We start from the raw sequence: 22171 nt of genomic DNA, 5'->3' as shown, positions 1-22171 counted from the left end.
AAATAACCTGTGTTGGCTGAGGGAGACATGGAAATAGGCTGGCTAGTGGTCCTGAGGACCTGGGTTGAGAACCAAGACTATATGTTACCACTTTAATATTACTTGTTGTGTCTTTGCACCAAGGTTATTTTAGTTAACAAAAACTAAAACAAACAGGCCCAGCGAAACATACTCTGTCTCTGCCAAGCTTGAAGAATCGTAGGGTGGTGCCGACAGGCGCTCTGAGGCCAAAACAAAAAGGGCCCTTCGCCAGCCAGCAGAGCGACTGCAGAAAGATTGAACACCTCAATCCTGGAGCCGTGAAGGCTGTTCCCATCTTGATGAACTCTCTCCTCAACTGAACTTTTTTTAAATCCCTTCTTCAACGAACTGGCTTGCCGAACCTCCAACCCAGGGATACGTCTCTGTGTTCTGTTAAGTGCAACTTTGCAGACATTAACCATATTGTACAAATTGCTGCTTCCAATTGGGTCAAGCAATTAGGTTAACTTTTTGTCCCATGTTTTGCTTGATTAGGATATTGTATCACCTCGTTTAGGAGCGTTTCTCTTGATTGTTCTTATCTTTGATTATTTTGTATCATTTTTCGTTCTTGTTTCTATTCCCTCTCACAGTAGTTAGAGTTTTGCTGCTTTTAAGTTCCCCAGTAGATTTTCCCAAGTAGATTAGAAAATAAACGTGCAAAAAATAAATAAATAAATAAATAAACGTGCACAAAATCAAAACCTGATTGCATATTGTGTGTGTGTTTTATCAGTTTATATTAACCTCTAAGCTAGAAAAAGAACTCACAAATTGTTAAAGGGTTCAACTTACATTTTAATTACTGATTTAACGAGGTTATTATCTGTTATCCTAATAAAATGATCAAAAACTGATGTGGTGCTCTGAAGGCTAGCTCAAAATTAATTTAAATATTAAATGTAAGTCTCCTACAATCAATGAAGCAATTAAGTAGTAATTTGATAATTAATAGTTATTAGTTTAATAATTAATTGACACAATTTCCCCTACACTCCCATTATCATTCCTTTCCTTCTGCTGTAATATAGTGTTGATGTGCAATGTATTAAAATCATAGACATATCCTGTCATTGCAAAAATTGCACATTCCATTAGTTTTTTTTCTTTTCATAATTCTTGTGTAAAACAACATTTGTCATTTAAAAAAAAATCTCTAGGTACTGTTTTATTTACTTCCTTTGCTGTGAAGGGATACGTTTCAAAATAATAAAAACTTGTGTGTGTAATGTGAAAAATCTGAATGAAGGTGAATATATAAATGTTTTTCTTATGCACAAAATTATTTATTTACAAACACACACAAGTGAAAAAGAGAGAGACTAATTCTGAAAAGAATACAATTTAATCAAAACTATATACAGTGCATTTAAACAACAACATGTTACATTAGTCTGCGGACCTGGAAACTGTCCCCTTGGGTTCGGAAATGTGTCCCTTCTTTTCCAGACACAACAACATGGTATTACTACGCTATTTCCTTCGCCCAGGCAGCCATGCTGCCAGAGCACAAACTGGCGATAGGCTGTATGCCGGTTTTGTCTTTGCTCCACTCCAGGCTCTTGCGCATCTTCTATTGCAGAGATGTCATTCCAGGCAGCCCTTGCCATTCGCAATAACCCTTCGTCCAGTATGTAAAGCTCCATGTTGCTGACACAGTTCTCAGGGGTTTGCCCACAGCACTCTTTCCTGGTCTGTGTTCATTCCCTGACAGTTTGTGCATGAGCACCAATGTAGGTCCCCTCCACCTGGCACTCTGAGACGATCAGGCTCCCAGCAGGTATAAAATGTTAAACATTAGGCCAGGTAGTCTAGTAAGGACCATTTATAGGAGCTCATCCCTCTGATTATGATCCAGTGCTTGTATTTTGGCCTGCATTTCCATGTTTCTGCGTTCGTGCAGATCTTGAACTCTCTGGTAGGTGTCCACCGGTGTCCTACTTCTTCCTCTTCCTCTGCGTCTACCAACCTCCTGCCTCTGCCAATACTTTTGTGTGGGGGCTCAAACTCAGAAGAGGTGGAGGTAGTGTCCGGTGTCCGGGACAGTACATTCCTGATAAAACAACACACAGAATTGTTATGTTAAAAATGTAATAATTTAGTCTTTGGCTTTCACTAAAAGCCAACATGAAATCATGTATGTCCTGCATCATGTAATGTCACTGTCATTTTTGAATTAGTGAAAGAGTTTACTTAATTACAAAATTACATTGACAATAATAGACTAGCATAGAGTAATTTTAGTAATAAATGTAAGCTACTAAGGAATTTAATTCTCCATAAAGAATCTAATAATAGAAGTATAACAGTAGAGGAAACAATACAATGTGAATATGAAGAATACTAGTAGTAGTAGTACTGAGAGACTGAACTGTATATTCCTGCAAATTTTGTAGGATTGGTATTCAAGCAATGAGGATCTGTATGTGTCTCTACTATGAATTTATTGAACATAACGTTTTATTTATCTGATTCAAGGCTCTAAACCTGTGAGTGCGTCAGTCGATGATGAGTCAGGTGTGGGGCAGGGACACGATGGGAGAATAGATTTCATCACCTCATAGCTATTTATCCTTCACACAGCCACTGTAAACAGAAATGTAATTCAGTCCGACTGTGGGCGACTGGGACATCCAGATTTCATGACATTATGCGCTGGTCCTCATAGGAAATGTGCTCTTCATTCAAGGAAAAACAATACTGTTTTTGTCCATTTGGTGCCGCCATAATCAATGAAAACAAAATCTTGCTTAGTACTGCTTTAATATTGAGGTTGTGGAACTATGTAAGTAAAATGCTTCTGTTGCGTTGTAGAAAAAACCTTATAGCATGATAAAAACACATATATGTTAAACAATTATAATACAACGGATAGCGTGTTATCTTGTCCACAAAGCTCTCACAAAAAAGTAGCAGCAGCTGATTTCCCTCCATCCTGTCGAAATGTGTCACAAGAAATGACGACATGGCTTTTCAGTCGCCATCTTACAACATCATCGTGCTTATTTAACTTTCAGCTTCTTACCGCTTCTTGCTGGACAGGAGGGGTACAGCAGTTTGTTGTTGTATACTACAGTATACGTCATCAAACTCATATTATATCTAATATGATGTGGAGATAAAAACTATACATTTCCTGTGGAACTTTTACAACAAATAACTCCCATTATCCAGAACTCAAAGATCCTGTCACCTTCGGAGCGTGCAGGCTGTGCTCTCACAGGTTTTGTTTTGCTGCTGCAGCCTGACCGTTGGGTGGCGGAATGGCTATTCACACACCTGTTCCTCATTGAGATTAATCAGCATGCCTATTAAGAGGCAGCTGAGGAAAGAGCCCGTGTTGGACTATTCACTTGCTCTCCTTCATAACCCAAGCATAGTTTTGACTATTGTTTATTATTTTTCTCCTGCCTGTGTGCAAGAGTCTTCTGTTCATCTTTGTATTGTTGTGAGCTTTGTTAAATACATTTTTGTGAAACTTGATTTGCTGTCCGCTTTTCTGGTATCCACGGCAAAACCTGCCAGATCCTGGGCTTGTTGGTGGAGAACAGGCTATACTGTGCAGAAGAACAGAAACTTTTGTGCTGGTGGGAAATGAAAATACTAACCTTAGATGGGAAGTTGAATCCTAAATGTTCTTTATAATATAATTTCTTGTATGCGCTCCTACTAGCCAAAACACGGCGTTCTGATTAATATTGTTTGCTCATATGATTTATGAGCAAAATCCACCTGTTTTTATCCATTGCAGGGGGCAGCCATTTTGCTACTTGCTGTTGACTGAAAATGACACCACAGTTGTTTAGGGCTCAGGTAACACTCAATCACGGCTCAGCTGTTTTCTGAAGCTCTGAAGTCTCTAAATTGACATTTATGTCTACTAAAATATGTATTTTTGTCAGTAACTTGAGAAACTCAGTGACATACACCTGATTATGTGAAAACACATCATGTATATAAATAAATAAATAAATACTCTTCACAATGAACACACATAAAATATATCATCAGTTCATATAGAAATATATTTTCATAGCATAAGGGGAACTGGGGCTGTAGGGGACTGGGAGTAATGCATTATATGATTGGTGGAGCAACTGGAGCCTGGATCCAGCTGTTATAGCATTTTCTTCCACGGCTAATCTATATCTATACATATCTCTCTCTATATATACCGAAACAAAAATATTTTGCACTCTGTTTCTTCCCATACTGTGACAGTGCAGCTGTGGCTTGCTCGACTTGTTTTCAATGATTTTTCTACCGGGCAACAGCCTTGGCCACCCTAGGGTTAACAAGAATTGCAAAATCGGCCTCACAACCAATCATCAACCTAATAGCCTGTGTGTGTGTGTGTGAGATGGGGGTGTGTGTGTGAGATGCGAGATGTGAAGCCAATTCATAGCTATTAGCCAGATGGTTCCTGCATCTGCCTTCAAAGAGACTGCATTATGTGACCGTGACCACTAGATAGCATCCTATCACCATGAAAACTGTTCTACACGTTGTGAAGCTCTGAAATTGTGAAATTTTCTACATGAGCTACATTGAAACTAATGTTCCAATCAGTGACCATAATAAGCACCCAATTACTCCAGATGGACCTTGCTTAAGTTATAGTGAAAATCATTTTAGACTGAGCTGAGTCAGTGTATTGAAATGAAATGTGGATACAGGTGTAAGAGATTTAAATGTGTTCCTTAATCTACAACCATAAACTTACTTTTCAGTAAAAAACAACTACAAACTCTTATCTTACCTTACTATATTTGTACACAATAGTTATTTCTTAAACATAAATGAAAATCCATACAAAGAGCATTAAACTTTCATATGAGCACTGATGTTAATTGGGTAAAGTTTAATGATCACATAGAAACTGTTGCACTAAGATGCGCAGTCCGCACCATGTTCTGCCTGTATCATTAAATTGTCTCTATTATGAAAAATCATAGGAAGAGTCGAGGCTCTCTGCTGCTGAAATTTTATTGCCAACGCTTTTCGACTCACATCAGGGCTAATGAGGCATACACAGTACATTACAAGTGGAAAGAAGTCAAGTCACTGCTCCACATAATCAATGCCCTTCCGAGAAAGAAAAAATATATATTTACATCTGCAAATAACATGTATGGCAATGTAGTAAAATTAACTGAAGAAAAGATCCAAGTCATCAATGACTCGGATAAAAATGTCGATGGCAGAAAATATGATCCAAAAAGCAGAAAGCTCTGAAAAGTGTAAATATAGCAATATTCAAACATTTGTAAGCTGTTAAGTGTTAGGATAAGAGGACAGGACAAGAAAAAAATAATGTCTTGATGGATAATTTATTTTATGTAATGAATCCCTGAAATTCCTGAATGCTGTCTGTATATTGACCATATCAAAATGTGAAATGTTCTGCTCTTTATTTTCAGAGCAACGGAGATGGAAGCAGTGTGTGTATGGAGCAGGACGGATTTTGCCAACCCCAGATATGCTTGAGGAGAATGACGGAAAATGACATACAAGAACACACATTTATAAATTTAATTATTTATTCATTCATTAAATAACTCTTTATATGTTTTAACAAGATGCTCTCTGTCAACTTATTTTATACCATACATAATCTGCCATTAAAAAAAACTAAAAACATGTGCACCACAAAATAATGTTTGTTTGTGTGTGTGTGTGTGGGGGGGGGTGTGTGTGTGTGTGTGTGTGTGTGTGTGTGTGTGTGTGTGTGTGTTTTTTCCAATGGTGACTAATCAAATTCCAGCAGCGGTCAAGAAGCGTCTATATGGCCCATCCTCAGGAAACTCCTGCCTGATATGGGTGGCAGCACATGAGTATGTGCTGTCCCAGGTAACCCCAACATCATCTTACAAAGTTGCGGTACGCCAGGTATCTGTAACCACTGAAAGAAAGCATGTGCAGTACACAAAATATTATCTTGTAGATAATGTTCCTGAAACTAACCTGTTAAACATTGTTTCCTGCATCTCTCCAAAGAGATGCACATATGAGTTAAGTGCCACAGGCTCAAACCCTGGGTGCTCAGTGATGCAGGTGGTCATGTCAACCTGATGACATCTGCACATAACCTATAACAAGGGAACAGCCTGATATCAGCCTAACTTTGACTTAATTCATATAGGGCTAATACTTTTTTTTTTAAGTGTCGAAGTCATCTTTGAAATGGGTGTTTGATGCATATTGCAGGATTAATAAACACTCAATTTTTGTTTCCATGTTGATATCAAGAAACAAAGACGCATCTGTCGAGGAAGGATGCATCTGTACTTGTTCCTGCACTCTTTCGTGACTTCTAACTATTTTGTTGACATTGGGATTTTTAACTACATTGTTGCAATATGCCTGGCGGAAAAAGAGCTGACGAAATTGAGGAGATAAAATCTTCTCTTGCAAAACTCAAAGAAATGGTCACCGAAATGAAAAAGAGCATTGAGCCACTTCTGCAGGAAATTCAGCAGTTGAAGAAAGAGACACAAGAAAAAGATCGACGCATTGTCACCTTGGAACAAAAAGTGGATGATTTGGAAACAATGTGATAGTTACAGGTATCCAGATTAAACCGTGCAACAGCCCTCAGGCGAGAGCTGGGGCCAGCACAAGTGCAGTTGATTCTGACCAAGCTTCAGCGAACGAGACTGTCAGACAGCAACTCAACTCAGAGATTTGGGATTAATTGTGGATCCAGCTCACATTCATATGTGCTTTTCGTTTCCAACTGGGGGGACACAACCACCGGCAGTTCTGATTAGGTTTGTTGACAGGAATATTGCTCTTTTGAGAGATAGCTACAAACTTAAAGGTAAAAGTGTCTACGTCAAAATCTCACAAAACGAACAGCTGACATTGCCAAAAGGGCGCGACAATTGAGAAAGAATGGAATTATTGAGAACACATGGACAAAAGACTGTTGGATCTTCATCCAAACAAAAGAAGACTCATCTCAGAAAAAAATACGGATCGTGAAAAGAGTGGAAGAATTGGCGGAGTTTGAGAGACAATAACTGCTATCAGTAACTCACATCATTAAATTGTGGATTATGTCTTACCCAAATAAAATTATTGTAACATATTACTAATTAACCCAAAACTGGAGCTGTCATGATTTGATGTAAATATAGCATATGATTACGTGCTGACACTGCCAAGGTTAACTCTTGTTTATACACCTGCATTGATAACATGTTGTTCCTGTAAGAATGTAAACATTGTCTGGCTCTACTTCTATTTGAACATTTGTTGTAACATGAAAGGCTGTCGTGATAAGGTTGCATTGTGGCTGCAATGTATTCGCTGTAAATAGTTACAATGGGGTTGGTGAACATGGTTCCGGGATGCAGCGAGCGGGGGCTACTTGGTGAGCGCTCAGGAGTATCAAGATCTAAGCATCATCGGATGCTGGCAACAGTGGTGGCTGGACTGACCAGAACGGAGTGAACATTGCTGTGGACGCAATGGGCAGAATGCAAGCCGATCTACTCTTCTGGAAGCCACAACGTGTGAAAGCTGATCCAAGGTTAGCGAAGACGCTACTGGTGAACAAGCATGCGCTCGCCTTGGCTGCTTGCCTGGTTGGGTGGGCCTGTTGGTGGCGGCCGGGAACCGATTTACCAATTCCAAATGTTCGGTACTAGCTGCAACTTACACACAGACATTACTCAAGATGAACTGAGCGAGGAGTGTGCAGACTGAAGTCTGGGATTGATAACGATATGAATCAATGACATAATAATTGTATATGGCTGATGCGTATAGCAAGAATCGATGGGGACGATTTACTAATAAGCCATGGCTTCTACCCGTCAGCCCTTCTTTCGGATGTCAATGTTGCAAATGATATTATGTGATCGATGTAACCTGTAATAATGTGTCCAAAAGGAAAAAATTAATAAAACAAACAAAACAAGATAGCCTATTGGCCCGTGAATGCTCTGAACCAATGGCAGGGCAGTTTTTTCATGTTGAACAAAACAAAACAACCTAGTTCCTTCCAGACCATGGGCAGAAATATCCCTGGATTTTGTCACAGGACTCCCCATCTCCCGATGTAAAACCACAGTTCTCACTGTAGTCGACAGATTTTCTAAAATGGTCAGATTCATTGCCTTGCCTAAGCTTCCCTCAGCCAAGGAAACGGCTGAGGTCATGATTAACCACGTCTTTCGAGTTCATGGGTTCCCTAGAGACATTGTGTCGGACCGAGGGCCCCAGTTTGTGTCTCGTTTCTGGAGGGAGTTTTGCCGCTTAATCGGAGCCAAAGCCAGCCTAACCTCAGGGTACCACCCTGAGGCTAATGGCCAGTCTGAACGCCTCAACCAACAGTTAGAAACCGGTCTACGGTGCCTTGTCTCCCAGAATCCTGCAACGTGGAGCAAACACCTGGTCTGGGTTGAGCTTGCCCATAACTCCCTGCCTACCTCTGCCACAGGACTCACCCCATTCAAATGCGTTTTTGGCTACGATCCCCCCTTTTTTGCTTACCTGGAGTCTGTGGCCTCTGTTCCTTCTGCCCATGCCTTGGTCCGTCGCTGCCATCGCATCTGGGCAGCCGCTCGGCTGGTACTGGAGCGCCAGAGGGACAGAGGCAAGCGAGCAGCTGATCGGAAGAGGAGACCTGCTCCAGCATACCAGCCGGGGGATAAAGTGTGGCTGTCCTCCAAAAACCTTCACTTGAAGGTGCCATGCCAAAAGTTGGCACCACGGTTTGTGGGTCCGTACCCCATCTCCAAGGTGATCAACCCGGCCGCTGTCCGTCTTCGCCTGCCTCCGTCCCTTCGTGTTCACCCAACGTTCCACGTTAGCCAAGTCAAGCCAGTCAGGGAGAGTTCCCTGGTTCCGGCTCCTTCGCCCCCGCCGCCTCCTGTGATTGTGGATGGGGGTCCCGTCTACAAAGTGAAGCGACTGCTGGCCGTCCGCAAACGGGGCCGGGGCAAGCAGTTCTTGGTGGACTGGGAGGGGTATGGGCCCGAGGAGAGACAGTGGGTTCCTTCCCGCTTCATTATGGATGACTCTCTAATTGAGGACTTCTATAGGGATCATCCTGACCAGCCTGGGCCGTCAGGAGTCGGCCCTAGAGGGAGGGGTACTGTCACACCGCGGTGAGGTTGTCCTGTCATTTCCTGTTTTATTTTGAAAATTCTGACTCCTCTCGTTTCAGGTCACTTGCCCTTCCTCGTGTGGTGTCAGTGTCAACCCTGATTTCCGATTGTGTCCACCTGTTTCCCATTACCCTCATGTGTTAAATGGTCTGCGTCTCCCCTGTCTTGTGCCTAAGTGTTTTCGTCAGAGCCACTAAAGCCAGTTACCGTCCACAGCCTTGTTGCCCTGTCCCTTGAGAGAACTTTGGTTTGTAACTTTGAATAGCCACAGTATTGTTTTAGTTAAGGAGTGATTTTGTTTTGATTGTAGTTTAGACTTCCTCCCTTTTGGAGCGCCTTTAGTTTAACCTTGAATAGCTTTTGTTTTTTCCCTCTCAATGAGGAGCTTTTGTTTTGTTTAATAAAAGCTGCTTCAGCCTCAACCTCTATCTCTGCGTCTGGGTTCTAAAACTACCACGTTGTGTCAACCTGTATGTGTCCGAAAAGGGAAAAAATGAATAAAATAAAACAAAACTATTTTGTATTTATACCTTTGGTGTAACTCTGCAACAAATGTTTTCCATTGGTGACAATGAGATGCAAGGGCCACAGGTGCACCTATTGAGGCAGAGTTGTAGAAAACTAAACCATAATGCGGGAAATCAAGGTCAGGGGCTATGATTGTAATAATAGATCCAAATCAGAATAAAATAAAAAAAATTCTAGCCTTTATTACAGTCCACTACTAATTGATGAACTTTGGCAATAATGCAAGTCTTTGTACCAGTTATTGTTTTCTTTTTCTTTTTTCTTCTTTGTTTTAAATGTTTTTTTTCTATGTAAAGTACTGTAAACGTTAATGTTTGTTCCCCCCACAAAGCCTCATAAATCCGAATTCACACATGCCAATGTAGCCTGGTAATTTGATAAATGTCACGTCAAAAGTTCTGGTCAAAGATGTGTTCCGGACCGGTTTGCATTAGGCTCAGCCTGCTTACCAGTTTGTATGAATTTATGACCACTGGTCTACAGATAAATTGTAGTTTTCACTGTTTGCAATAATGCTTTACCGCATAAACTGAGATTTGTATCAATAGGCTTCTTGATGCAGCCCAGACACACTTAGACTTTATCTCCCAGCAGTCCCCACATAAATATACCCTGATCTAAACCTGACTCCCTGATCTAAATCCTAGCTCCTGGAAGCAGCTGAACGATGCCGTGTGGAGAAAGTACCCTTCAAGTACCCTGAGGGAACTGGAGTAGTTTACTCAGGAAGAATAGGCCAAAACACCTGCTGGGAGGTGCAGAAGTTTCATTGACAGTTACTCCAATCGTTTGATTGCAGGTTTGCCCACCACTGGGTTAGGGGAAGGGGCTAGTGTGTGTGTGTGTGTGCGTGTGTGTGAGGCCAGCCTTTGAAAAATATTTTTCTTAGTGAATAAGATTTGTTCTCCCCATTTGACGCTAATTTTGTCTCCCCATGCCACTAGAAACAATAATGACAGCTACACCCTGCCCTCATTGTAAAATAAATCAGCAAATATACAAACTTGTGAATGCTGAATCACGACTAACCCTAACCCTATGGGGGGAGGTTCACTGTTCTGAGTGCAAGGCACTGTTGTCAGTGCAGCTTCTCAGTCACAACAATTACATAACAACATTAACTAATACAAATACAATAGCTCTTTTTCACTTATTTTGCAATGTCATGCTATGAAAATACAAATATGCCTTCATGTTTTAAAATCCATCAGAATGTATATGTATAGTTTTAAACATGTAACCATTTAGTGTTATAAATGCAGCAGAGTTTATTGCATCCCCAGTAGCCCCGCCCACAAAGCCCAGGGGAATAACATTGGGTTAACAGGTGCACATTCACATTAAAACCCAAGACGAAGACCTTATGCAATAAATACCTTTATGGTTGCATCTGTTTTCTCACGCTGCGGAGGTAATATCAGTGGACAATGGAATGCTTTATGGGATAGTGAAATACGGGATGGCGTTGAGTGTGTGTAGAGTGGGATTTGAGGTGGTGCGTGTGGGGTGCGTCGGGGGAGGCTGGGGAGTTGTGAAGGGGCTGCAGGTGCAGGTGGAAGAGTACCGACGTATTGCATTAATTGAGGCTATACAAATGGAATAACATGAGGCAATAATGTTCTTCAGAAAAACTATGTGGATTAGATACATTTGCACTCTATGTGGCAGAATGTTCTTAAACAAGCCGAGCATTTGAGTGAGGATGGACTTTTATCTGATGTGAAGCACAAAGTGTGAATGTTGTTCAGAGTAATTTTTTGGACTAATGTCTAAGGTATAATAAGTCACACTGCAGGTCTTAATGCTCAATTTCGTTTTTTGGGTGAAATCCTATTCACATTACCTATTAATTGCGACCTCAGTCTGTCTGCTGTGTGGACGTAATGCGTCCCCAAAGTGACCCGCATGCGCAGAAGAAGATACGTAACATCACTCACAACGCTGTGTTTGCTGACGTAAATGCGTATGGTTCAGCATGTCAGGGCCACGGACTTTTATAAGTCCGTCGTTGGGGCTCATATTTTTACCATCTCATATCTACAGAGGAGTGATGCAGGAGTAGGTGGAAATAATATTTTGTGAAAATGAGGCGAGCCTGTTCGAGCGCCTTATCTCACGGAGACCCCCCCCCCCCTAACGATGACGTCACGTCATTGCCGTGCGTGATAAATGAGCCGTCTGCGTGGCTAAATTACTAATATCACTATCACAAATGTCATCTTTGTACTTCATGTTTCAAGTGGGAATAAATTAAAGTCAAATATAAAGTCACAACTGTTACTCGAAACAACTTTGCCGATTCATGTACATCTTCCGAGCCGTGCGTACCTCACGGATGCCTCAAGCATTAATTCAGCTTAATGCCCCCGCCTGCGCGGAGCGCATATTGGACTTTTGATTATAACATTTGGATATGTATACGACCTAGGACCACATATGAAAGTGACCCAGGTCGCATATGAAAAAATCGGAATTGAGCCGTTCAGACTGATATAAAAAAAAGTCGTACAGTACAGGTCGCATTTGGGCAAAAAAATCTGATCTGGATCGCTGGCAAATAGACTACGTTCCCACTGCAGGAAAATTCGACCCAGATCGGATTTTTTTGCCCAAATGTGACCTGTATCTGACTTTTTTATGTCAGTCTGAACGGCGCAATTCAGATTTTTTTCACATGCGACCTGGGTCACCTTAACAGTTAATTAGTATTTATAATTCCTGATGATAAATGTTCATCTTTCAATGCTAGCCTTCTTCTTCTTTTTGTATTTTTTTTTTTTTTAAACAAAAGTAATATTAGCTCATTACCGTTTATGTAGGCCAAGCTAAAGATTTGAAATGACTGTGAGGTGGATTGATATGTGAAGTTAAATATAGTATATATTTTATTTTCTCAAAGACTCTTATGCAATCCATTTACTAGCTTATCAGATCATTTTCCCCTTTATTTTTTTTATTTTTTTTTTACTGCAGGAGTAAAATAAATATTTCTACCAAATATCAGGACATGTTCCATAAAAGAGAATCAGGCCTTGTTCTTCATAATGCGGTGATACAAATCACACGCGGTAACAATACTTCAAACATACAATTGTCAGCCTAGGGGATATGCCAGCTGTGCAGTTTTTCATTAAAAACTAATGGTTTAAACATGTTTCCACCATAATTACTACATATAACCATGACAAAATCTGTCTCGTAGATAATGAAATAGCGTAAGTGTTTATTCCTGCTTTTAAAAATGTGACATCATGAACACTTGTCTTGCTGCTTTTGTAGCTTGTCCACGAAAAGCTTTTGTGTTTTACAACAGCAACATTGCAGTTAAATGACTCATTAAGTGAAACATCACTGTCTGAGATCAACACATAGCCTGCCTGCAAGGCTCAAGTTGCTGTCCGGCTGCCGTTTGTATTTAAGTACATTTTACCGAATCACACCTGTGAGTTTTTTTTTTAAAGCATGACTCATTTGCCTCTGTGCTCTATTGTTGTTGGTCATCTGGTTCTAATTAAAATAACAATTTAACGATACCCCCTACAATAACAACAGTCATCTGGGTACCTTGAAGGAATTATTACCTTTCACCATCAGAATTTCAAAATGCTCATCTCTCTCTCTCTCTCTCTCTCTCTCTCTCTCTCTCTCTCTCTCTCTCTCTCTCTCTCTCTCTCTCTCTCTCTCTCTCTCTCTCTCTCTCTCTCTCTCTCTCTCTCTCTCTCTCACTCAGATACATATATATATATACACTATATATATATATTAGGGCTGTGAATTGCCTAGTACCTGGTGATTCAATTCGTATCACGATTCATAGGTCACGATTCAATTCAAAACCGATTAATCCCGATACGAATCTATAAATTGATTATTATTTAGAAAATACTAATCAGTAAACTTGTACATGTACACTGTAAGATTTGTATGAAAATTTATTCATTTATCTGAAAATTCAGGTTGCAGTGTGTTTCATGTTTGAACAGCACTGCAATAAAATATTAAGGCTTAATGTTCCATTATATAACATTCTTCCATGCTTAATGTGTAAATCCTAACCCTAAGTAAGACGTTTTGTTGAATATTCCCATAAAAAAATCCATGTTTAAAAATCGATTCGTCCGCATATTGAATCGATTCGAGAATTGCGCACTGTAATATCGCGATAAGTTTTGAATCTAATCGAATGGCCATGGCATATGGGGTCCCGATCCGTGTACTTATCGGCCATTCGTTTTTCCTTCTGAAGCAGGGGAACGGGAAACTGATTACCATTTTTTGTCTTGATGTTTATAAACAAATAACGGGAAACGAGTCGTCTCTCGTTTTTGTTTGAAAAAAAAATGAAAATGAAAAACGGGAAACGAGCACTTATCTGATATTCTATTATGTGTTTAGTTAACACAAATCGGGAAATGAAACATGTTCGCAAGCCATTTCCCGCGAGCTCGTTTCTCCTTGACCCAGAAGCCGTTCATCTTTTGCTGCAACGTCTACTAGTGCTACAGCGGTGGCTTGCTGCCCCCTAGTGTCTATTTCGAGGCCTCTGTTGGCGCCCATTCTTCAGGACTTCGAAACATGGCTTTAGATGGCTATCACAACTTGATAATGGAAATGAAAAATAACGGCATGACGTTTAGTAAAATCACTGCACACCTTTGCAGCCAATTTGGCCCTATAAGTGGACTTTCGGAGAGAACTGTCCAAAGGTGGGCCCAACTATGTGACTGACGATCAGCTCAAAGCCAAAGTTGCTTCTGCTTCTGCTGAAGTAACTAGTGTTGTACGAGACTGGTTCATATTTGTGACAACTAACTTTTAAATTGCTGATTTTCTTCAATTTAAAATCTGATTACATACAGATTTTGTAGGATACAAATATACTGTACTCACTTTTAGATCTACACTGTATTAAATAAATACAATTGTTTATGGTTTGTTCAAAATAAATTTTCAACATTATAACAATGCAATATTAGGCTATAATGATTTGATGTGATTGTTTATTATTATTATTATTATTATTATTATTATTATTATTATTATTATTATTATTATTATTATTATTATCATCATCAATGATGAAGTATGATTATCATCATACTTATTTGTATTACTTGAATTGATAGGTCGGCCCAACATATGGGAGAAAAATGATGACAGGGTTCCTGTCTTCCAAAGGCATACGTGCCAGTGAAAAGAGAGTGGGCAGCTTTAAAAGCAGTTTTCCCTCAGTCCCGTACAGAGCTGACTACTTTGGACAGAAACTCCACATGGATCAAAATGAGAAGCTTGTGATGTTTGGGGTCACCCATGTCGTAGCCATTGATGGATTCAGTGGGAAATTAGTTTCTCATTCCACCATGGCAATTAAAAACAATCTCAAAATATATGAAGAAGTGTAAAGGTGTGGTGTTAAATGTTGAAATACTAAGTGAGCATGAGTTTCGACTGTCCTCAAATTGTTTTTCCCCCTCCCCATTCTTCAAGGGAAACAACACTGAAGTATGGTTTGTGGGATCAGCATCGAGTAGACTGTGGGACAGATTTTCCCCTGAGTGTGTTTATGCAGGACAAACTCTCTGGTTAAAGATATAAGACAGACATGCTGTCATTTCTGCAGACGCCATCAACATCAGTAGGTTTTCTTTGTTTTTGTGTTTCTTCTGCACAGATGCAACAGTTTTTTCCCCTTTCAGAACCATCGCATTGAGAGGATTTGGGTAGAGATTCGTATGTTGAAAACAACCTGAATACATTTTTATTTACCATGAACTGTTTAATTTAACTGAATTTGAATTTTAATCAAACTGAGTGCCAGCAAAATGTACTTGTCATGTATAAATAACCTTTTAGGTAAATAACAGAGTAAACTACAAAATAAAGGCCTGTCTGACACATCTGCAAGATCAAGAGGGCCTCAATTTCCAGGATGGGGTTGTCAAGTTCTGTGTCTCAGTGTCTCTTCTTCTTCTTTTTCTTCTTATTATTAATTATTAATATTTTTATTATTATTGTCACTAAGCAACGTTTAGCTTTTGTACATGTACAGTTGTGCTCATAAGTTTACATACGTCTATGGCAGGGGTCAACTGCGCTTTTTTTTATTTTTATTCTTTAGTCACACAATAAACAATATACAAAATAGGGGAGAAGATTGAATACAAACACTGTATACAATAAAAACAACAAAAAAGCTAAACAAAATAAAATCCACAATATAGGAAAAAATAAAATAATAAGATTATACAAAAAAGGAACATAAAAAAAGAAAAAGCAGAAGAAGAAAACACAGGGAGGCGACTTGGCACCCCTTCCTAGTAATGTTGTGTATTCTCGCTGACATCATCATTGTAAAATTAGGAACCAGGTTTTGTCTTTCTTGCAGATGTGGAAGCTTGAAAAGGCATTCCATGGAACATTGCCACATTTCATTAGGAACATTTTCCCCTCATAAGTGTAAAAAGTGGGGCTTGGTTTTGTAGTGTGCTCACACTCCCTCAGTGTCAGTTCTTTACTATAAGAATGTCTTATACCCGTGGCTCAGGAGTTAGAGCAAGTCATCCAGTAATCGGACGGTCCACTGTTGGATTCCCGCTCTCTCCAAGTCATGTGTCGTGTCCTTGGACAAGACACTTGACATACATTGCCTCCAGTGCCACTCACACTGGTGTACAGATGGTGCAAATGTTTGGTGGTAGTCGGCGCATGCCGCACACTGGCAGCCATGCTTCCGTCAGTCTGCCCCAGGGCAGCTGTGGCTACATGCATAGTTTACCACCACCAGAGTGTGAATATGTGAGTGCATGAATAACGTATCTATTGTGAAGCATCTTTGAGTGTCCAGAAAAGCACTCTATAAATCTGATTTATTATTATTAAAAAAACATATTTATTATTTATTATTACACAGTTTATACACTTTTCTTTGAGGCATTTACAGTTTCTCACTTTCTCTCGTTTAAACATTCTCAATGTTCAAACCTTCATAAAGTTGATAGAATAGGTACATTACTGTAAAAAAAAAAGCATGCAAAATTGCACACAAAAGAATCCGCAATATAGCGAAGCCGCAAAAAGTGAACCGCGTTATAGCGACGGAACACTGTAATAGTACTGGACGCTATAGGAGAGAGAAATAACATATAACCCTAAAGAACACCAGAAAAAGTCGCTAGATTTGTTGCTAGTTGCTTTTGACAAAAAAGTCGCCAGGAGGCTTTGGATTTAGCGAGAAAGTCGCAAAGTTGGCAACACTGCTCTGATCTCAAATATTTGGTCAGCAGTCAAAGCCAAAATAAAAATCATATGAAAATTAAATGTTAACATATGACAAGATAGCAACCTGAGTTGAGAAAGCGTCTAGCCAGCAGTCTTGCCACAGTCACTAGGTAGTAAGTTACCAGGTAGGATTTACATTACATGATACTCTGTTAAGAGCCTGAGGGTTTGCTTCGTGTGGGAGTTCGTGTGTGAAAAAGATAGCGGTATGAATTGTTTACGTTTTTCATATCACACCCCTGTAGAGGTTTCCTAACAATGAGGAATAGTGACTACTGTCGCTGATGGTATGCAGGGCTATTATTTCTCACACATGCACGCAGGTACTTAATAGTCGGCGTCACTGTCTGTTTGTCATGGTGTGTATTTCTGTCATTTATTCGGTGTAACGTGCCGATGGTCAGGTCGATGCCACAGGCTGATGTCAGATTGGTGTTACGCGTTACCGACATCTCTGCTAGATGGTTAGATGGATAGAAAGATAGATGTTTCTCAGTACAGGTTAAGGAGTTGAAATTACCTCATTGTATTTTAGGACACCCACTATTTCCCATGGGTCTCTTTTGGCAAGCAATTGAGTGATGTGGAAGAAGAGACCGCCCACTGGTAATGGAAGCCGGACTTACTATTGGCCTACCAGTAGGCGGGATAAGGGCTGGCAATGTACAATATCTTTTAGGTCAGAAGCGGGGTTACATAATTGGACATGCACACACAAAAAATATACAGTATCGTCTTACTCTCTTGTGTTTTTAGCTATTTCTTTGTGACCTGGGTAGTAGTGTTTGAACTGTGCATGTGTTAGTAAGTCTTAAAACTGTACTGGCTCTCTTACCTAAACTTTTCTCACAAACTTCCTTCCCTCCTGTGTTCGGCAGCAGTGCGCCAAAACTCTCTAGCAGTTATGCGCTGTCTAATCCCCAAGCAGAGCCCACACCTGCTGCTGATAGGATCCTTCTGGAGTACAAAGGTTCAAATTTACTGCCTGCAGAGCTGCGGGTTCGGCTACAGCTGCAGAACGTCAGAAAAGGGAAGTTGTTCATCATGCAATGTACTCAGAGAGATGGCCAAAACTATGAACTTGACCTATAAGACAGAGGGCAAAAGCACGGACTACCCACTGTTGTAACATATTGACAGACTAATATTTTTTATTTCTGACATTTTTAGTTTACTGATTGAGCTAGATTTTTGTTTTTTACATTCCTTTGAAGCACAATTCCTCTGCACTTTGGAGTCTTGTAAAGAAGTAGTGACCTGCTCAAAGAAAAAAAGTACGGGAATACTTAGTCGTTCTAGGGTTGGAAAAATTTGAGGGGACTATATTTAAACTGTGACCCACCACCACCACTGTAACCAACACTCATGTCGAAGCCTCACCCACAAACACCCATACATGAGGAACATGTGAGCAGACTGGGAAAAAACATTGTTATCTCGTCATTGGCGGATGGCCACCTTTTGACAGTTGTTTCTGCATTTTTGGCGAGTGCTTTACGACGCAAAGCCTAAAAAAAATTACACGAACTGAGCACTGATTGAAGCAGGTTTATGTTCATCGATCCCGGTCAGGACAGACGGTCCTTCCTAGTCCGTGTATTTTTACGAGGCTTTGCGTCATAAAGCAGTCTGTGAAAAAGTGAAAACCCTCGCCAAAAAGTCGGTTTCCGTCAATGACGAGTCATTGTAAATATAATGTTTTGCTCACCTCTGCATGTGTGGTTGATCTGGGACGATTTATATTTCTTTGCTCTCTCACTACACATAATCTCTTGATGTGTAGTCTTCTTTACATGAGAGTTTTGGGCATCACGATGAAAATGGAACAAAAGTATTTGGTCATGCCTTCTCAAATAATCGCCCGTCAGCAATGAAACTGCCATAATCTGTGTTTTGTTGACTGATTTAGTTTTGCTTCATGTCTCATCTACTCGTGACACCCGTATCCCAATGAGGGATAAACAATTGCGACGCTAGCAAATGTTGATTTCATGTCAGAGTTTGTTCAAGATTGTAGCATTTCCTAAAGGTTATTTTCTTTTCTTTTGAACATGTTCAAAATTTCCTTGCAACAAGACCATTAAGACTGTTTAGAGAATGTTTAGAAAACACTGCGACATTGAACAAACCCTGACGAGAAATCAACATTTGTTAGCGTCGCAAATGTTTGCCTCTACAGGCTTTAGGTTTACCGTTCCACCTGTTCTCGACTGCCCTGTTCTTTGTGTCTTACTATGAGCTTCCTGCAGCCACTCTTGTTTTGTCCAGGTGTGCCTCGTCTCGTCAATTTGTTTGTGCTGTATTTAATTCACTGGTTTCTTTTAGGCCTGTCCACACGTCTACACGTTCAATGTATGTATTCACAAGTTTCTTAACGTTTAGGCCGTTCGCCCATGGCATGGTTTCGGAGCTTCAAACTGATCACTTTTGAAACCGGGTTCCGTACTGATGACGACCCCATCCACCTGCCAGCTATGCAGGATGTCAGAGTGGTCAGAGACACCATATGCTATCATAAATTTTCATGACTCATCAAACAACACTTCCCAGCAATAAAAAAAAAGACACAATACACACTTCATTTGGTCTTCTTTCTTTCCTACAAATACAAGAGCTAGTTTAGCGAATGGGCCAATAGTCAATATAGTTTATCATGTGACCATGCACCCACCTCTAATTTGTGCTCCAGTATTTGTATCTCCAGATCAGCCTTCCGAATCTGCCTGCCCAAGTATTCAATTTTACGTAAAATATCAACTTTATAGACATCTTTTACTGGTAAAAGACACAGTTGTTATACAGTTGCACATGAATTCAGAATACAGAACGAACTTGTGGTGTTTACTGAACATCCACCTCACTGCCAATCTGTGCAGTGTGAGTTGAGGGACCCTCCTGCTGCTGCCCAGACATGCCCTTAGAATGGAAGAGAAAGTGTTCACACTTCAGTGTAGATTAAATGTCACACTCAATATTCCAGATGCATGTAAATAAATGGAAATGCAAAGAGAATTATTAGTAACATATCAATACGTTACGTCTGTTGGTCTTTCTGGGTCCCCCTCTGTGAAGGCAGCAGACATCGTTTGCTCGTCATCTTCATCCTAGATAAGTGATATGTTTCAATATACATAAAGTATTACAAGTATTTGTCTAAAATGTTTGGAGTATTGCCTACTTACAAGGTCTGTGTTAGTTTGACGAGGGTCCATCAGGCAGATGGCACCATCAGGATCTGTTAAGAAAAATGAAAAAAAAAAAAAATTAATACATGAAAGGAAAATAGATCTTCTTATAAATAGGCTTAAAAAAGATGGATGGGCCTAGGCAGATTAAATTTTATGAAGGAACTTGTGCCTTGGGGCGTCGGCTGCGATGATGAGCTCCCTCCAGGGATTCCTTCTGCCACTGGGCTTCCTATATTTTGACTCAGAGCCAGTTCCTCTGTCTCTGTTAGAGGTGGTGGTGCTGGGCTACCGCCGCCGGTCTTGCGAGCCTCTGCCTTCTTTCTGTTGGCTGGAAGAAGTCTGTGTTAGTTTCAATGGTCTAAATAATTAAACATTACATTATATAGATGAGAAGACATTTGTGTTTCAACAGCATTATGTAGCGGATAAAATAACTGCACAGTCAAACAGCCATTTAATCATCACTTAATGTGAAGCATGGTGAAAATGAGGTAAACCTGTGAGATCATGCGGAAGTGTTACCTGTTTGAACAAGGTTTTTATATTTCATCTTCAGTTGCTGCCATGAGCGCTTCTCCCCCACAGGATTGCACCTAAGTGAAATGAATAAATGAGCTACCATTCAAGCATTTTTTCCCCCAAGTTGTTTATTTACACACAATCTTAAAAAAATCTGTAATATTATTGTGATTGCAAAGTACTACATTTAAACTTACGCATTGACCCGAGAGCATCAATATCCTTCCATGCCGCCTCTCTCTTTTTTGCAGCTGCTGCAGTGTTGCATTTTTTTCTAAATATGGGTTCAAAATCGTACGATTGAATTAGTATTTCTAGTTTGAGTGGGGTGAAGTACGCCACCCTCTGCTTCCCCGTTGCCATGGTGGATCAGCTAATCAGTGCTACACTGAGGCGGTCTTTTTAGTCTGGTGGTAACTCCAGGTGAAACTATTCTGCGTTTTCGGTTCCAGGACAGCTGATTCCAGTTAGTTAAATCAACGCTGAGTTTTCTATCTGAGGGTATGTCAACTCGATGTTCAGCGTTAGTCTCGGTGTTTGATGAACATGCTTTGTGAAATCGACCCCAGGAATATATTGTGTATGTGTGAGTGTGGAGTAGGATACGTGCACATGTGTATATCTGTAAGTTATGTGAATATGTATGTTTCTAACAAGTACCGTATGTTTTGAGTTTTTTCGTCATGTTTGTTTGTGTGTGTGTGTGTTGTGACAGAATTATATTTGTTTTGTTTACATAGACCTTGGTTTAGGTTGTCTGTCAGATTGTTGTTGTTTATTTTGTGTTGTGATGAATTGTATTTGTCTTGGCTAGATAGTCTTTGGTAAAGACTGTTGGTCAGATTCTTTGTCTATTTTTTGCTTTTTTTGGTTTTTAAATGAAAAAAAAATGAGAACATTTGTTCAGATAGGAATGTACGAATGTTTATACAAATTAGGCGTCTTCTTTATGTTTCTGATTTTCATTTGAGCTGGGAAGTATTTGATAGATGGCGTTGGAAAGTTAGGTTAATATTTTGTTCATTATTTTGTACTTTCTTTTCTTCTTCTGTCCTTTTTTAAAATTATATATATATATATGCTAAAATGTCCACTGATGCTCAAAATGGATGTAGACTGATGATGTAACATTTAGCTCTTCTTATTTCATATTTACCCCGTCCAATGTACAGGTAAAAAAAAAAAAAAAAGAGACTACTACATTAAAATCCCTGATAACTATACTGATAGTTTGACAGACTTCTGTACACACTGAATCAGTAACAGACAGTAAGATGTTGTTACCTCAGGCCTTGAACTTGGCATAGCAATCCCAAACACAGCTGTCTTGCAGCCATCACTCTTGTTTGTGTACCCATTCACAGATGCAAGCTTTTGAGTTTTATTTGCAGATCCTAAGCATCACAGCTATGTTTTCCGTGCCAAACCACCTGCAACAATTAAAAATTATTCTAAAGCTCCCAGACTCAGCAGGTCCATGTTCAGCGTTGCATTATGTTATTAAGGCAACTTGTTTTGCAA

At 40.0% G+C, this 22171-nt stretch overlaps 1 protein-coding gene across 1 annotated transcript; it reads right to left on the bottom strand.

The window, feature by feature from the left end:
• Window positions 1–19321: 19321 nt before the first annotated feature.
• Window positions 19322–21013, bottom strand: LOC147163273 (uncharacterized). Its single transcript, XM_086095199.1, has 8 exons — window positions 20850–21013; window positions 20654–20724; window positions 20280–20459; window positions 20126–20178; window positions 19982–20047; window positions 19804–19859; window positions 19604–19726; window positions 19322–19415 (listed from the first exon to the last, which is right to left on the bottom strand). The coding sequence occupies exons 1-8, from the start codon at window positions 21011–21013 to the stop codon at window positions 19322–19324; spliced, it is 807 nt and encodes a 268-aa protein (XP_085951325.1).
• Window positions 21014–22171: the final 1158 nt, after the last annotated feature.

Source organism: Leptonotus elevatus, chromosome 14 (assembly GCF_054856555.1).
Source record: "Leptonotus elevatus isolate MCC_2025b chromosome 14, RoL_Lele_1.0, whole genome shotgun sequence".
Classification (NCBI taxonomy): Eukaryota; Metazoa; Chordata; class Actinopteri; order Syngnathiformes; family Syngnathidae; genus Leptonotus; species Leptonotus elevatus.
The sequence above is the reverse complement of the archived record's forward strand: the minus strand, read 5'-3'. Positions and strand labels throughout refer to the sequence as shown.

What these genes read in the sequence shown, in the direction of transcription:
- LOC147163273 (XM_086095199.1), bottom strand. Translation starts at nt 21,013, where the DNA reads ATGGCAACGGGGAAGCAGAGGGTGGCGTACTTCACCCCACTCAAACTA. An exon ending in GTCAAACTAACACAGACCTT is followed by an intron (nt 20,048 to 20,125) that starts GTAAGTAGGCAA and finishes TCACTTATCTAG; the next exon opens with GATGAAGATGACGAGCAAAC. An exon ending in CACACTGCACAGATTGGCAG is followed by an intron (nt 19,727 to 19,803) that starts TGAGGTGGATGT and finishes ACAACTGTGTCT; the next exon opens with TTTACCAGTAAAAGATGTCT.